The sequence below is a fragment of the Podarcis erhardii genome, assembly GCF_964252035.2.
Source record: "Podarcis erhardii genome assembly, chromosome: 5".
Lineage (NCBI taxonomy): Eukaryota > Metazoa > Chordata > Lepidosauria > Squamata > Lacertidae > Podarcis > Podarcis erhardii.
In genome coordinates this window covers 61,591,146-61,608,204 of record NC_138509.1, presented here as the reverse complement: position 1 = coordinate 61,608,204, position 17,059 = coordinate 61,591,146, and the positions used below count along the sequence as shown (strand labels likewise).

Sequence of the window (17,059 nt, the reverse complement as noted above, 5' to 3'; positions counted from 1 at the left end):
AAGTCAACTTGAAACAGTAAGAACCATTTGGGCTGCATTTGGAGGGTAAGGCAAAACTAGCAAATATTTTATTGCTTTCTAGTGCATGAATATCATGGACATTTTATTTTAATATTGTTGTTTTTAACTTTCATTAGTTACCTGGGGAATCCCCTTTGGGAGACGATGGGTTGCAATTTAAACAAATGAATCATTGCTTCTTAATTAGCAAAATATGTAAAATGCATAACTTTTGCCATATTTTACCAGTGAAATAGGAAATCCAACCTCTTTTAGAATTGGTTTACTAATCTGGACCAATAAATCAGTGAATGGTAAAACATTGCATGGAACATCTCTTCAGTTCATGGGAACACAGTTTGATAATAACTAAGATAGAACTGGAGGTGAGGAGGAAGGAAACAAAATCACATCTTATGAAGATTGAAAGGAGCTCCAAGTAGTGAATTGGCAACAAAATGACAAGTGAGACTTAGTATTTCACAATTTTCCGTTCCTTTTCTATAGGAGAGGGGTGGGTGGGAACCATCCCTTACGACTAGGACCTTTCCACACCCAGTGTTGCCAGGATCTCTAGCACTAATGTCTCCAGTCGTCTCTGGTGCTCAATGATGCCGTTCATTTGCCTCTGCAATGTCAAAACATCCAGGGCTGCATTAAGTCGACTGCATCGGTCCAGGGCTTTCTTTAGGTTTGCATGTTGCTGCTGCAAGCCAATTAGGTGGCCATTGATATCTTGGAGCTTCACCTGCAAGGCTTTGCGATTGCCAAAGGTGTTTTGGAATAGTCGTTTCATTTTGTACACAGAACGCAGGATGGCAAGTCCTAGGCTGGATGCTGTGGGAAACAGAAACGAAGACCAGACCATGAGGAGGATTGAGACAATAATGACATGGCAGAGCCAATGCCCATCTGACATTTATTCCAGTGGGTGGAGGGAAGCCTAGCTGCCTAGCCCTATAGCCACTCCCATTCCACCTCCTGTGCCAGTGAGAAAATCTGCCATCCCACCCCAGACAGCTCCCTCTGCCAGCCACCTCCCCCAAACCCCCATGCCAAAAATCAAGGCAGAGAGGATGCAGCAACTGTAGCCCCGTGGTGTAGGGCCTGGGGCTATCAAACTCACACATGGTGTGGGGCTTCATGCCCCGGCGCCAATGGCATCTCCGATGTGGTGTCCTCAGCACAGGTGGTGGGTTCGCCTGTGGTGAATCCGGTGGGCTCGCCTGTGGTGAATCCAGTGGGCTCGCCTGTGGTGAATCCAGTGGGCTTGTGTGTGGTGAATCCAGAGGGTTGCACCATGCCCTGGTGAGTACAGATGGTGAGAGACGCGTCAGCTTCACTCGAAGGTGCTTGTGTGGGGTCCTGCCTGGTGACTGAGGTGCCACTGGAATAGTTTCTTCTGATGGCCCGGGCATGGCCTCTTCTGATGGCCCTGGCATGGCCTCTTCTGATGGCCCTGGCGTGGCCTCTTCTGGGCCATCATGACAGACCACAGCTAGGGTTGGGAGATGATGAAGCTCAGTAACTGACTGTCTCTATTCTTCACAGTAGCCATGTCATTCCCCAAAGAATCAAAGCTTCAATGACGTTCGCATATGTGGGCATCCAGGAAATCCATGTCCTGAATTATGGTAGCATTCTAATGGGAACAGGGAATGACTTTGCCTATCTCTGTGAGAGGCACATCAAAGATTCACCCAGCAAAGGGCATACATCACAATACCACAATACAAAATTGGGCATTCCAGGCAACCTTTGGTGCAACCACATTATAAAGCCAGCCTTGGACCCAAAGGCATGAATTTGATCCTGGGCTTCCCACATATAACCCAACACTCTCACTGCTTTGTAATACATACCTCACGGTAAGTTTTCACTGACCTGATGACTGGAACTGGGCTGATTCGCAAAATGATATTGATGGATTCTTTACCTGCCAAATAAAAATAGGCACAGATGATTCAACAGGCATAGACAAACTGCGTGTCATTCAGCAAAACACAGCACCTGCAGTCTAGAAAGACAAGTCTTGCATTTTTTATAATAGAATCCTAGAGTTCTAGAGTTGGATGGGTCCCCGAGGATCATCCAATCACAGAAGCTATTAGTAAGAAAAATCTCAGCCAGGTGTGTTTGGCACTGCCTGTGCCAACTACCTTTTCTCAGTTTAGCTTTTGCCTATCCCCATTTTGTTTATACTCTTTCCTAGTTTACCAAACTCTGGTTTGGGGCAAATACAGTAAAAGGCCATCTCATCTGCTGTCTCAGCTTGCCTTACTGTTTTCTGGCCCATAAATCATTCTTTGGTTATCAGTCATGGTCCCTGGATCCTGCTCTTCATCTGACCCATTCTCTGGTGGCCTCACCAGACATCCTTTTATAATGATATTTATTAAATTTTCCATTTTAACAATCCAATAAAACCACATTAAAAACATTCCAAATCATACAATAATCAAACAGTCCAAATATTATGCCAAATTATAAATCTTTGTTTGGCTTCCCATGCTCTGAGGTTGGGGAGTGCTGATCATCTCACATTTGTGCTGCTTTTCATAGTTCTTCCAGGTAGTTCCCATAAGTCAATCCGATGTTAATCCTTCATTTGTTTTTAACAGCCTCCAAGTTAATCTGGCAAGCGAGTTAAATCAATGCAGTATATTTCTGTGTGGGTGTTTATATTCCTTTTCTCTCTCTTTATATTCTTTGTACTCTGAATCTGATCGTGGCATTTCACTTTCACTTCCTCACGCCTGTGATTATCCCCTGCGACACATCCCAAAATGGAGGAAATTTGGCTTTCTGCCAGTTGTACCAGGCATATGTCCAAACTTCTCTATTTTATCTCATTCCAAAGCAATTAAGCCTATACTTTAGCAAGAAACCTTGATTTCCACAATTGCAAGTTCATAAATCTTTTCCAAACAGTTAATAATTAGGCCAAAATTATATCAACGAATACAGCACACTGCAGTCCTGCTTGCGTACATAAACAATCCGGCAGTCAGTCCTTCCAGGGAGATTTGCTAAGTAAAATAGCAAAATAAAGTATATAAACAAGAAACAAAGGAGGCTCACTCCCCTTCCATTCCAACATACTAGTCCCGTACTGATGATCCTTCTTCCAGTCGAATCTTTTGGCACCTCAGAGGCTGAATCAATTAGCAGAGTAGTTTATCTCCCCTCACTCAGAGCAAGCCCATTAATCAAGTCTGAATTTTCATCTTAAAAAACAGGAGTTTGTTGCTCATGGCGGTGACTTCGGAAAGTTGCCAAAGAGACGCATGGTGTTTTCCACCTAGTGCCCCCTGCTCCCTCATTCCTCCCGGATTGGGAGCAGGTGTTGAGTGACCTGCGAGTGAAGCTGCTCCCCGCCCCCCCGCCAGGGCCTGGGGCAGTTGCGAGGATGATTAGTCCCATCTCATCCTCAAAATATTCCGTGCGAAATGGCTCTGATGTAATGGGCAGCCGCCATCATGGCAGCCCAAACCGGAAGCCCTCACCAGACATCCTTTTAACTGTGCTTTCATAAGTGCTTGTGCTCATGATGTTATTAGGGCAGCTCTACATAACCCTAGTTCCTATACTGTTTGTGCCTGCAAAAGTTTCAGGGTGGACATACTTGCTTTGCTTCCAATTGGTGACGGCTACTATTGCCTGGCCATCATTCCTGCCCCACAGTTAGGCCACAGTCATTGCAGCACGTCTCTTAATTATGTGTAGAAGTCCCTAGATCTTCCAGAGACAACACTTTTTTCCAGTTCCGTTCACAACAGGTCTACTAGCATTGACAGGGAGGTGGTGGTGGGCTCAACCATTTCATCTTTCCAGGGCCCACAGACAGCACCCATAGTCTGAGGGTTGATAGTGCAATTCCTTTTTTATATATATTTTTAAATGTCAACTGCTTTGAGCACAGGTGTATTTGTGGAAAATATAATATACGAATAAATTGACAATATCTGTGGCTGTCACACACCAATATGGTAAAACTGTTGATAAACTGTTACCTTTTTCCTTCTGCCATATATTCGTATTGGATTAGAAAGATATCCTCTCTGAAATAAGCATGACATAATTAGTTACTCTGATGCATTAGCGGGATCCCAAAATAGTATTTGAAATGAGGGAATCCACACAAAGAAGTGGGAACTATTTTTGAAACATCTATTTTTTGACATCAGTATATAAGAAGTTGGCTCTATTTCTTAGCACAGATACCACTCACATCACTCCCATATATATTTATACGCGTTATTGTCATAGGTGCCTGAAAATGTTAATACATCTTTGCTCCAGGAAATACACCTCTTGCCTTTAACTGGCACACACCTGAGCAACATACAGTGGTACCTCGGGTTAAGAACTTAATTCGTTCTGGAGGTCCGTTCTTAACCTGATGTACCACTTTAACTAAAGGGACTTCCTGCTACCACCGCGCCGCCACCGCACGATTTCTGTTCTCATCCTGAAGCAAAGTTCTTAACCCAAGGTACTATTTTGGGGTTAGCGGAGTCTGTAACCTGAAGCATCTGTAACCCGAGGTACCACTGTGTAAGAATAAAAAGCAGCAGAAAATGCAAGCAAAAGGAATTCCTTTGTTTCCAATTCTTTTAGTCTAATTTTGTGTCTATCTCACCACCAACACCTCCCATTGTTGTAGCAGGTACAAGGAAGGTACAACAATACTATATTATTACATAAGGACAGGATATTGTATTCGTGATTATAAGAAGGAAAGGCGTGACTGTCTGCAAACTTGAAAGTATCATCTGATACTTCTTTCAGATCACATGTAGAAAATAAGGCATTAAAATTACAGGCATTACAAGTGAACTGCATACCTCTATTAATATTTCTAAAGGAACCCCTTTATGGCGGATACTTCTTTTCCAGGATTTCGACCTTTCACGTTCTCCTTCAGCCTCAAATTCTGGTGGCGTGAACCACTTTCCATCAGAACCCTTGATGGACTTCTGCGAAATTCCTATGACAAACAGAGAAGTCACATGAATGTTACACACTTTACCCATTCAGGAAAGTTCACTGAATCATGTAAGAAATCTATCAACAATTTATGCAATATATACTTTAGAAAACAGTGTTTCCGTGCACTGCTCTGGTTTGCCAGAAGCAGCTTAGTCGTGCTGGCCACATGACCCAGAAGCTGTACACCAGGTCCCTCGGCCAATAAAGCGAGATGAGCGCCGCAACCCCAGATTCATCCGTGACTGGACCTAATGGTCAGGGGTCCCTTTACCTTTTTACTTTAGAAAAAAACCATATGAACAGAGATTCTGATACAAGCACTACAATAAATTTCTGCATGGGGCTTGGTGTTTCTGACTAAAACTATTTAGTGTTTGATTTTGTTGTAAATAGGTATGCAATAAGAATCACTGATCAGGGAACACAAGTCTGTCTTGATACTTCAGCAGCTCCTCTGCTGATCTCTTCCACTATTTGCTTACTGTATTTTTCGCCCCATAGGATGCATTTCCCCCCCTCCAAAAATGAAGGGGAAATGTGTGTGCGTCCTATGGGGCGAATGCAGGCTTTCGCTGAAGCCTGGAGAGCGAGAGGGGTCGGGAGGATGCCGAAGACTTCGCGCAGCTCTCCGCAAGGCGCGGGAGCCCTGCGCTGAGCTCCCGCGGCTTGCAGAGTTGCCTGTTCTGGGGGCTGGGGTCGGGGTAAGCTCGGGCTGGGGGGGAAATAATTTTTTTTCCTTTATTTCCCCCCCAAAAAACTAGGTGCACCTTATGGGACGGGGCGTCCTATAGGGCAAAAAATACGGTACATGCTGGGTATATAAAATTGTTTGATTGCTTATTTTTAAGATGAATCAGGCATAGCCTCATTTTTTAATGGTACAGCATGGCAATCTGGCTTTGATTAAATCTAAGATACCTTGAGTAATTTTTCAGTCTACATTATTTGGCTATGTTGCTGAGCAATGTCTGAGGAAAGGTGCCTTCTATTTGCTGTATTACTCAGCTACGAATGATCGCCAAAGGAGAAGCAGAAGCAGCAGCTACTGCAACCGTCTCAAGGCTAGCCATTGTAAAATTGCAGGTTGAAGAGGCAATCCATCTGAAAACTCTACAATCACATTTCTGCACACTTTTGGTTCTGACAATAGAGAAGTACTGGTATTTCTTTTCACTTCACAGTATATGGGAAGTGAAAACTATAAAAAAATTAGTCAAATTCATAAATTACATGCTGAAATATTTAAAGCTGATGAAATCACTTGTGCTTTTAAGAGGGATTCAAATGACTGAAAATATCATTATGATACTGAAGTAATTGCTGTAAGCTACCCTGGCTCCATAAGCAGAATGGGATATGTATAATATAAAATAAACTGTCTTCTGGGGAAAATTTGGGGGCTTCTATATACACTTACCTAGGAACCTTCCAATTGGACTAGTATAATGCACTCTATGTGGGAGTTCCCTTGGGATTGGCAAGAAGTTGAAGCTGGTGAAGAATACTGTGGCCAGATTTTGAGTGAACACCGATGTCATGTAAAGATCATAGAATTATAGAATCATAGAGTTGGAAGAGACCACAAGGGCCATCGAGTCCAACCCCCTGCCAAGATATAGCTTTTTGCCCAAGCTTTCCCTGACCCATAAGACCAGACCCTGCTTTGTGTGTTTGAATGCACTGAACTTATGCTTTTAAATGAACAAATAAATGAAATGGGACTTATTTCTGTTTTGAGAAGATATGTAGAAGAAAGTGTTCTTCCCCAAATGCAAATGGTAGTCATATACTAACTACATGATGGCTTCCTTCCCATCCCAATTTTTAAATCTGCCATTAGTATTATATGCCTTGTACAGATTTAATACACACAGATATACTCTTCAAAACCAACAGTTTACCTGCTGCCAATTTCTCCTTATACAAAACACCTTTAACTTGTCCACAGTGCACAGGAAGGGTGGGGCCCTGCAAATCCTCCTCTTGAATTTTAATCTGCCTTCGTTTTACTAGATGAGATCAAGAAATCGAAGTCAAATAGTTAAAATTCCTATATTTTGGGCTTCTAGAAAATAAATCTGATACCAAACTCCAGACCACCAACATGCAGCACAGAATATTTCATATCATGTGAAAGTAATTCAGATCACTTGTAGTAAGAGTAAATTTTAATCTGAGAGAGAAGTGAAAAGATATAATTCTAGATTAATTATATTCATCTAGTCAACAGAATTTATATACTGCTTGGTTGTAATGAAACCTCTAAGCAGTTTACAATCTGCCAGTCCAGTGAAGTTCTAGAACAGAGTGATGGAATGAATTACTTAACTATTAACACTAAGGCATGAGTGGCAGGCTAAATGAAGAAAACAGTGAGGAAAAGGATGGGCTTCGCCAGCAGAAAACTGCAAGCTTATTTAGTAATTTTACAACAATATGAAAAGTTTGTGACATTCTGCAGCATTTAACTTTTTACCTTTTCGAATTCTTCTACCATTCCATCTTTCAGTATACTGCATTCGATGCCTTCTTTTTCTCTTTCTCTTTACTGCATTTGTTGTTCCTTAAGAAAATGTTTCCAATTAATTACACACACTTATTTCTAGTTCCTTCTTCACTCTGCATTAAAGACAGTGCCCAGTGCTAGACGAACTCCATGAAGTCTTTGAACTGTTCTGGAAACCCTACCACATTTTAAATCATAATTTGGTGAAACATTATCCAAATTTCAATTAAATGGAACTTCTCTCATCACCCAAACCAGAAAACAGCACTTAAGAGCTTTGGAACAAGCCAGGATATTAAGCAATGCCTTAATATTCTGCTTGTTTCAAAGCTTTTCACTATAGTTTACTGGTTCAGATGAAATGAAAATATAAATAATGAAAGACTTTATGGTTTGTTTGCTGGCTCTTTGCATGACCAACCTCTCATCCCTGAACTATATGCCTTAAACTCCCCTACATATCCATGTTGGTACTCACGGCCATTTCCTAAGGAGTAATCAGGATCACGTTCATCTGTGGAAGTTGATAATTCACTGCTGTTCGCTTCTGAAGTAGAGTTGGCTTCTGAAGTAGAGTTATTTCCAGCATTTTGGGTAACTAAAAATGTATTATTATTATTATTATTATTTATTAAAATTGCATACTGCCCTTCATCCAAAGATCACAGGGCAGTTTACAATATAAAAATATAAAATATAAAATGAGAACACAAAATACATAACAAAAGAACAGACATACACCAATAACTATCCTCGCATAAACACATTTTATTTATTTATTTATTTTTAATTTTTATTGATTTTTTATTTTAAAACAAACAAAACAAACAAACACATACAAACATATATATTTTCATATCCTCCTTTTCATAAACCTTCTTTCATGGACTTCCCCATACCTCCCCCTCTCTGCATCCTTATTTTACAGTTTTTCAGCAACCCCTTGGTCCAATTATATTTATAACTTATTTTTTCTCAGTTTCATCTTAATTCATCAAACAATTTCAGCTGCAATTCTGCATCTTCCTTCCCCTTGACATTTTAGCACTCATCAATTTTACAACAGTTCTTAAGATAAACTTTAAACTTCTTCCAGTCTTCCTCCACCGTCTCTTTCTCTTGGTCACGGATTCTGCCGGTCATTTCTGCCAATCCCATAAAGTCAATCACTTTCGTCTGCCATTCTTCCAGTGTGGGTAATTCTTGCGTCTTCCAATACTTTGCTAGAAGTATCCTTGCTGCTGTGGTAGCGTACATAAAAAAAGTCCTGTCCTTTCTTGACACCAATTGGCCAACCATGCCCAAGAGGAATGCCTCTGGTTTCTTATGAAAAGTGCATTTTCATAAGTGAAAAATTAATTTCATTATAAATCATTATAAATCTTATAAATCTTTATAATGAAATCTTAATTTCATTATAAATCATTTCCCAGAAGGCTTTAATCTTTGGGCAGGTACACCAAAGGTGAAAAAAGGTACCTTCAGTTTCATTACATTTCCAGCATTTATTGTTGGGCAAATGATAGATCTTTGCAAGCTTGACTGGAGTCATGTACCACCTATAAATCATTTTCATAATGTTTTCTCTTAAGGCATTACATGCCGTAAATTTAATACCGGTGGTCCATAACTGTTCCCAGTCCGCAAACATAATGTCATGACCGATGTCCTGTGCCCATTTAATCATAGCTGATTTGACTGTTTCATCTATTATATTCCACTTCAGCAACAAATTATACATTCTTGATAAATTCTTAGTATTGGGTTCTAGCAGTTCTGTTTCTAATTTGGATTTCTCCACCTGGAAGCCAATTTTCCTGTCTTGTTTAAAGGTCTCCATTATTTGATAATAATGGAGCCAATCTCTAACCTTGGACTTTATTTCTTCAAATCTCTTTAATTTAAATTTACCACTTTCTTGTTCTAAGATTTCAAAATATTTTGGCCAATTAGATTCCATATTAAGTTTCTTCACTTCTTTAGCCTCCATTGGTGATAACCACCTAGGAGTTTTGTTTTCCAACAAATTTTTATATCGAGTCCAGACATTGTATAATGCTTTCCTAACCACATGAAAAAAAAAATCACATTTTAAAAGCCATAGATTACATAATCAGCTGAAGGCCTGGCTATAGAAAAACATTTTAGCATGGCATCTAATGTATGTTGAATATCTGTAAAGCTATGTCTGCATATTCATCATAATTGTGAAGCCTTTATTGCTTTCTCTCATCACCTGTGCAGCAGCTTTCTTAGCATAAAATTTGGCGAATCTGGCAAGAAAATGGGAGTGATAAAAGAAAGTCCACTCCCATTCTGGGTGCTGTGAGCACCAAATACATACAAGCGAAGTGTGGATGAAATTTACTTTGGGAGATAAGTTAACTAATAAGTGATTAAACTAAAAGGAATACGCATAGCTTTTGTTCATACCAATCTCAAGACTTTTCAAACAAGATATTGACTTGAACTTAATCTGAACTTGACTGGATCCTATGGTGAGACTGAACTTGATGTAGAATGCAGGATAAATCAGAGAAGGATTATAATGTTTCTTGAAGGAAGAAAACTGCATTTTTATGTTGTTGTTTTTTGAAGATTAGCACTTGGGAAATCATATAACTTTGAGAGAGAAACTTATGTTCTATAAAAGTGCTGAAGACGTCTAACCTAATGGAATTATAACTGTGATTTAATTTATTAAAAGGCACTTGCTGGCTAAAATCAAGATCAAAAGAAGAGGACTAGAACATCCATTATTAATACTGGACTAATTTAGAATCAGGTCAGCGGTTCGAATCCCCGCAAGGGGGTGAGCTCCCGTTGCTTGGTCCCTGCTCCTGCCAACCTAGCAGTTCAAAAGTCAAAGTGCAAATAGGTACCGCTCCGGCGGGAAGGTAAACAGTGTTTCCGTGCACTGCTCTGGTTCGCCAGAATTGGCTTAGTCATGCTGGCCACATGACCTGGAAGCTGTATGCTGGCTCCCTTGGCCAGTAAAGCCAGATGAGCACCGCAACCCCAGAGTCGGCCACGGCTGGACCTAATGGTCAGGGGTCCCTTTACCTCTACCTAAATTAGAATCAAAATTTAATTGTACAGGCGTATTATATTGAATATATAGAAATGATTTGGATGTGAATGGATGTAAAGATTTGAATATATAACTCTTATAAATTATATTTGTGAGTAAGGTGGGAGAGGGAAGGGATAAAGTTGGAAGCACTGGTTTCCTCTTTTGAACCTAATGAAATGTCCTTGGCAAAGTATTGACAAAGCTAAAAATAACACTATTAGTGGTGGTAAAGGACTTTTTGTTTTGAAAGTAAACCCTAGAGGAAGCTGGGAAACAGGGAGTTAGCCCCCCCTTACTCCAAACTAGAAATGGCAGAGGAAAAAATCCATATGTTAAAACAAACTAACCAGGCCGTAATGCAAAAGAACCTAAGAGATGAATTGTATGATTTTCTTTTAGTCATGAAAAGAGAACTGTTTGATCAGATAAAATATGTTAATAAGGTAGCTTCTCAAATCTGTAAAAGTAATAATGTACTTTCAGAGGCTGTGAGACAATTAAAAGAGGCAAACAAACAAATCACCAACGTGAAAATGGTAGAGAGACAAGGTATGAGGAAGATACAAAGGAAAGTAAGAGTAGTTCAAGACAAAAATGATATTACAGTCATAACTCATGTTGCGTCTGCTTCAGGTTATGTCTTTTCAAGTTGCGTCCCGTGGCAACCTGGAAGTACTGGGACGGTTACTTCCCAGTTTCCCTGCTTGTGCATGCGCAGAAACGCTACGTTTTCTGGATAAGAATGCTTCGAGCTGCGGATGTGCCTCCGGGAGGGTTTACGTCCGCAACTTGAGATTTGGGAGACTTTGACTGTGATAGAGAAGCAGCAGGAAGGGAGGGTAAAATGCATAAGAGCTACTATATGTGGTGGCAATATAAAATTATTAAAAAGGCCTGGGAAAAGACATATAAAGACTTGAAGATTATGTGGGAAATGATTAATGTTAAAAAAAAACCTGAAATCACCACCAGGGAAAATTAAATGCAATTCAAATCGGGGGAAATAAATACAGTGAATTTCTTCTCCTGCCTGGGTCCTTCCAATTCCTGGATCCAGCAATCTAATGGAGGATTCTTTTGTTGAAGTAGCCAGGCAGGGGCCACACTAGCCCCAAAGTACTGCATGGGTTGTTAGTACAGTGGTACCTCTGGTTGTGAACGGGATGAAAGGAACACAACCTGCAGCGGCATGTCTGTGCATGCGCAGGTTGTGATTTGCCGCTTCTGCGCATGACGTCATTTTGCAAGTGAGTGGTAAGAAGGACAAAAGTCAGCATGGTATGTGAGAGCAAGATTTAGAAGCAGGCTGCAGGCAGAAGCCTGAGAGGGAGAGCCATGCTTCGTTTCTGCTTGAATCCAAGGCTGTGGCAATGGGAGAAGCAAGACCATCTGGGCATGACTGTAGCCAAGGGGGGGACAGCCGCCCCCCTTAAATCAAGTAAATAAATAAATGAACTGACAGTGTCGCAGATAGTTCAGTTCTGCCCCCCCCCAAAACATAAATCCTGGCTACACCCATCTGAGCTGTTACTACTTTGAGTCCCACCCCCCAGGAGGTTGTAAATATGACAAATGCTTAAAAGGAGTATGCTTCGTATTTTACTGCTCTTAAGATTGCCACAGCTTGAAGCGCCACGGAGAGGGTAGTGGTGCCCAACCTGTGGAATGCCCTGCCACCAGATGTCAAAGAAATAAACAACTATCTGACTTTTAGAAGACATCTGAAGGCAGCCCTGTTTAGGGAAGCTTTTAATATTTGATGAATTGTTGTATTTTAATAGTTTGCTGGAAGCTACCCAGCCAGATGGGTGTGGTATAAATAATAATTATTATTATTCTTACACATCTCGTCCAAACTTTGGCAGGCAGGAAAAACTTGTCCAGTGGTACCTCGGGTTAAGAACTTAATTTGTTCTGGAGGTCTGTTCTTAACCTGAAACTGTTCTTAACCTGAAGCACCACTTTAGCTAATGGGGCCTCCTGCTGCCAGAGCACGATTTCTGTTCTTATCCTGAAGCAAAGTTCTTAACCTGAAGCACTATTTCTGGGTTAGTGGAGTCTGTAACCTGAAGCATCTGTAACCTGAAGCGTCTGTAACCCAAGGTACCACTGTACTGTACATATGTGTATGGGGGGGGGGGATTTTACTGTGTGACAAGGATGCAAATCTGATCGTTATTTTCAAAAGAAGCCAATGCCCCCATGTTTTGGAGGAAACACATTAGCAGCCCTTTCTACTATTGCTCGCTCAACACCTGTAAGGAGAATCTTCACTTTCCGGGTCTGATAATATTAAGCAAATAACTGTGACGTGGCTGTTAATGAAACACATCCTCTGGAGGCTGGCATTTTGAGAAGGGCTGCTTTACTTCCTTCGCTGCTGCCCCCCGTTTCCCGCTCAAACTCGAATTTCCCGCTCAATCCCTCCCAGGCTTCCCCGGCGGGCGCTCCCGCCTCGCTTAGGACGCGGGTGGTGGGCGCACAAGGGCCAGGGAGCCCCTTATAAGGGGCTTCCAATCAGGTTACAAAACAACGGCCTATGGGACGGGGCGGGGACCCCGCCAACACCGTCTGAGACTGAAGCAGCAACTCCTTCCCCTGTATGGAAATGAACCGGGCACTTACTTCCCTCTTTCTCCTTGGCACTGGTCGGAGCAGAGGCGTGAGGCGCCGAGGGACCAGCGCCACCTTCCATGAAAACAGCCGAGCGCCGCCACACTACCCGAACTGTCTTTCTCGGCCGATGTATTCAGCAGAAACGAAAGTGAAGACATCACTTCCGCAATGAATTTGAACGAGGATTGCTATTTGTTTTTTGCGGACTCGTTTAGCGCGGGGAGGCGGAGAACGGGTAGCTCTGCCCTTAACCCCTCTCTCAGGAGATGAAATGCCCATTCCCTCGCTCTCCCACACCTGTCGCAATAGGTGTTGCCCATCAAGCGTGTCTCCCTCGATGAAACGTTACGCACTCTTTTGTCACACACGCACACGTGTCGTTCTAGCAGAGCTCTGCTCTGTCTCCACCCTTCGTGGTCCGCCCTGGCTTTCCAGGACACGTGAACTGAGCATACACTCCAGTGCGTGAGCATCGTCTGTACAGAGGAGGACGCGCACCAATTCCTTCGCCAAAGTGCCTTCCTCCTTGCAATCCATCAAAGCGGTGCTGCAGCCTTGAGAATCATGACGCGGATAATTCCTATCTCTTCTATAAACTGTTTTAGTTAGTCCCGCTACTGGGTTATCGATGGATGTTAGCACGCTGTATAGGAGCTCAATGAAGACGCTTGATCCACGATCGGAGTATAGAGAGGCTTGGCAGGGCGCGAGACTTTGGCGGAGAGAATGGGTTGGTTGATTGATTGATTGATTGATTGTGGATTCAGTCTCTTTCTCGTGTTCAACTTTCACATGGGGCTGGCAAGTTAATGGACTTGTTGCTTTTCAGTGGAAGTCCTTTTGGGGTGGGGGCAAAGATGCTGAACTTTTTTTTAGTTTTGCCCAGAGATTTTTTGTCAGCAAAAACGCAAAAAAATGCTGTTTATTTTTATGGAAGATAGGCCAAAACGGCACTGACAACATGGGCTGCCATACAGCCGTATTTTCCCAGACATTTACCAGATTCCCACCAGGACACTGCTAGAGACAGCTATATTCCATATATGTTGTGGAAATTCCAGATGGATTGCAACCATACAATAGTCCAATGACAGCATACTCTTCAGGCAGTGAGAAAGCCAACAAGCCCTCTCCCCTTCCCATATTTTCACTTAAACTTCTCTCACACATATATTCAAGATGTCAAGTTGGTAGGAAGAATGGAAGGTGTCCTAATGCAGGTGCTTCTTTTTTGCCTCTAATCCTGTGCCTAAAAAGAAATTAAACTGGTGATGTTCTTCCTGCCACTTATCTTTACCACTGAAAAAGCATATGTCAAATTTTTGTCGGCTAAAGAAATAGAAGGGCCAAGAAAAGAAGAGTCAACTAGAGTTGTGCAAAGCCAGCTATTTTATTTACATGAAGTCTTCTATATTTCCCATCTTTGCAATCACAAATGTATGTGCCTTGCAGCAGTGTAGAAAGCTTGATACATCAAACAGTACAGTTCATATGAAAAAATTAGCCATCTTTTATCTGTTTCAAAGTACAGCTGCACTAAAGAAAAGCGGAGCCATTGATTTGAGACGATTAATGCAGATGTGTATTAGGAATAAAACAGAAGCTGGCCCAACAATTCATTTTTTAAAAAGTGACCTGGGCTGCTTTGGTACCACATCCTTTTCCATTTTCCTTTTCAACAAATATTTTATCTGTTTTCAGAACTGTGGTTAAAAAAATAATGAAACAAGGACAAACACTTAACATGTGTGGACTGTAATTTTCTTTCTGGGCCCGCCTCCTTCCTCGTTCATTCCCCTTGAAAGAGTGCAATCCAAACTCCTCAGAGCCCTTCTACAAGTTCCTAGATGCATTTCAAATGCATGGGTCAGACTAGAAACAGGGATGATGAAAGTCGAAGCTCATATTAGTCGAACCTCAATATATAAGTGGCTAACTCTGAAACTGCTTCCCTGAGGAATAGCCCCATTGATTGTGAGCAACCAGTTTCAGTCTAGCTGGCAGACAGCAGTCTTAAACACTCTTCAGAAACTGGGCCTTGCTCCCCAAACCCTCATAACTATGGGTCTGGGCCAAGCTAGATCCATGGTTACACAAAGAATCGTGGACATAGAGAGACAACAGGACTCTACAAGGCTCCCTGATTATAAAATCATAGAAAATGGGAGATACGTAGCCACTCCAGCAACATATCTCTATTTCCTCACATCCAGAAATGCAAGAAGGGCTTTCACTCTTGCTAGAAGCTGGGCCTTGCCCTCACCGGTTCTGGAAGGCTCCTACAGAAGAGTCCCGTACGCACAGAGACTTTGCGCCTGCCCATTAGGGGAAATAGGAAGCCCCAAACATGTATTTTTTAGATGTCCTTTTATGTTGAGATTCGTAGAGACACCATTGATCCTTTGCTGAAGAGGCTCGCCGATCTTTGAGACAAGTCTAAACTTAATTCTCTCCTCTTAGGCAAAGATCACAAGGCGACCTGGCTGGTAGCCAGATTCTGTGCCCAGATTTGTAGGCACAAATCATCCTCTAGAATAAAAGAGCTTACTAGGGAAATGCTGAAGTTGCCCTTTGGGGTGCCCCATGGTCAATTTTTATGGTAGCTCAAATCTCAGCTGTACAGGTGTTTGTATATATCTCAATTTTAACTCATGAGCTATTGCTGCAATCTGCTCTGATTGTATATTTTATCTTTATGAATGCTGTTTTTATTGTATTATGCGAGCTGGTCTTTGACCGTAATAAATTATCTATAACATGTGTGGACTGTAATTTCCCAAACACCTACAAACAATACATGGTTGAAAACAGTGAGTCAGGCATTTAAGCCGAGTGTATTTCACAAGTGGAGTAGACAATAAACCATCCCACATATAAATGGAAACCTTACTCTGTCAAATTGGTCATGTTTTGTGACATCTGATGATTCTTTTATGCTGTCTTATATGTTTCTGAAAGTGCTATTGCTTGTCAAGCAAACCACTTATCATGAGTGCCCCTGAATCTTTTTCATATGAGCTCCCACAGGGGCGTGAAGGCCAAATCTTTATGTAGCACTGAAAGGTTTGGGTCAGTTTGGTTTACAATGAAGCCAAAACCAGACATCACATCCTCTGATATTAAAGCCTTGTCCTTAATCACTGGTGGGTTGGTGAGAAGCCTGACTGTTTTGACTTAGGGCTCATCCACACTTCCACGTGCCATTTACCCTGCTGCTTACCACTGAATCGGAGCATCAGTCCCGTGGATGGATGTTTGCTCTGATTCAGTGGTAGAGAGTGGGTTTCCCCAGGGAAAGTGGAAGGGCTCAGTCCCGTGCCTAGAAAGCAGAAAACTCTCAGACCCATGATTTCTAGATGTGGGGCAAGTGAAGGATGGGCGAGCCCTTAGTGTTGAGCAACTGGCTTGAAGTGATACCACCTGAAGGCCATTTTGCTAGTCTTAACCAACTCCAGGTACTTATTTCAGAAGCTGCCTGGCCAGAGAGGTGAGCAGTTGGCTTGGAGTTAAGATGCTTGACCTGCTACCCCTGGATAAATCATCTAGTGAATACCTTGAGCCATGATGGCCACAGGAGCTTATGAGTAGCAAATAGGCTTTTGTAAAACCTGCCCCTGGTTCCTCGTTCCTGCTGTGGTGGAGGTGAGCAGAGAGCGGGATTGACAGATGGAACAGCTCTAGACTAAGCAGCTTCCTCCCATGGACATGAACATCTGACTTCAAGGTGGCTTCTGTGGGGAATTTTGTGATGCTGTTCTACAACCAAAGAAAATGCATATACTAGGGGCAACTGCATTAAAATGGATATAGTAGTGCAAATAACATACAAAAAATGCATTATGGCTTGCAAAAATATGCGCTTCAGTCAAAAC

The 17,059-nt window shown here is 42.0% G+C and overlaps 1 protein-coding gene across 1 annotated transcript; it reads right to left on the bottom strand.

Annotated features, from left to right (window-relative positions):
* Nucleotides 1-267: 267 nt before the first annotated feature.
* Nucleotides 268-14,063, bottom strand: LOC309343294 (uncharacterized protein). The gene is made up of 9 exons (XM_081864614.1): nt 13,197-14,063; nt 7,977-8,096; nt 7,469-7,555; nt 6,894-7,001; nt 4,848-4,990; nt 4,014-4,061; nt 1,885-1,936; nt 1,127-1,498; nt 268-837 (listed from the first exon to the last, which is right to left on the bottom strand). Exons 1-9 carry the CDS (start codon nt 13,264-13,266, stop codon nt 539-541), a joined length of 1,299 nt encoding a protein of 432 aa, XP_081720740.1. The 5' UTR covers nt 13,267-14,063; the 3' UTR covers nt 268-538.
* Between the last annotated feature and the right edge of the window lie 2,996 nt (nt 14,064-17,059).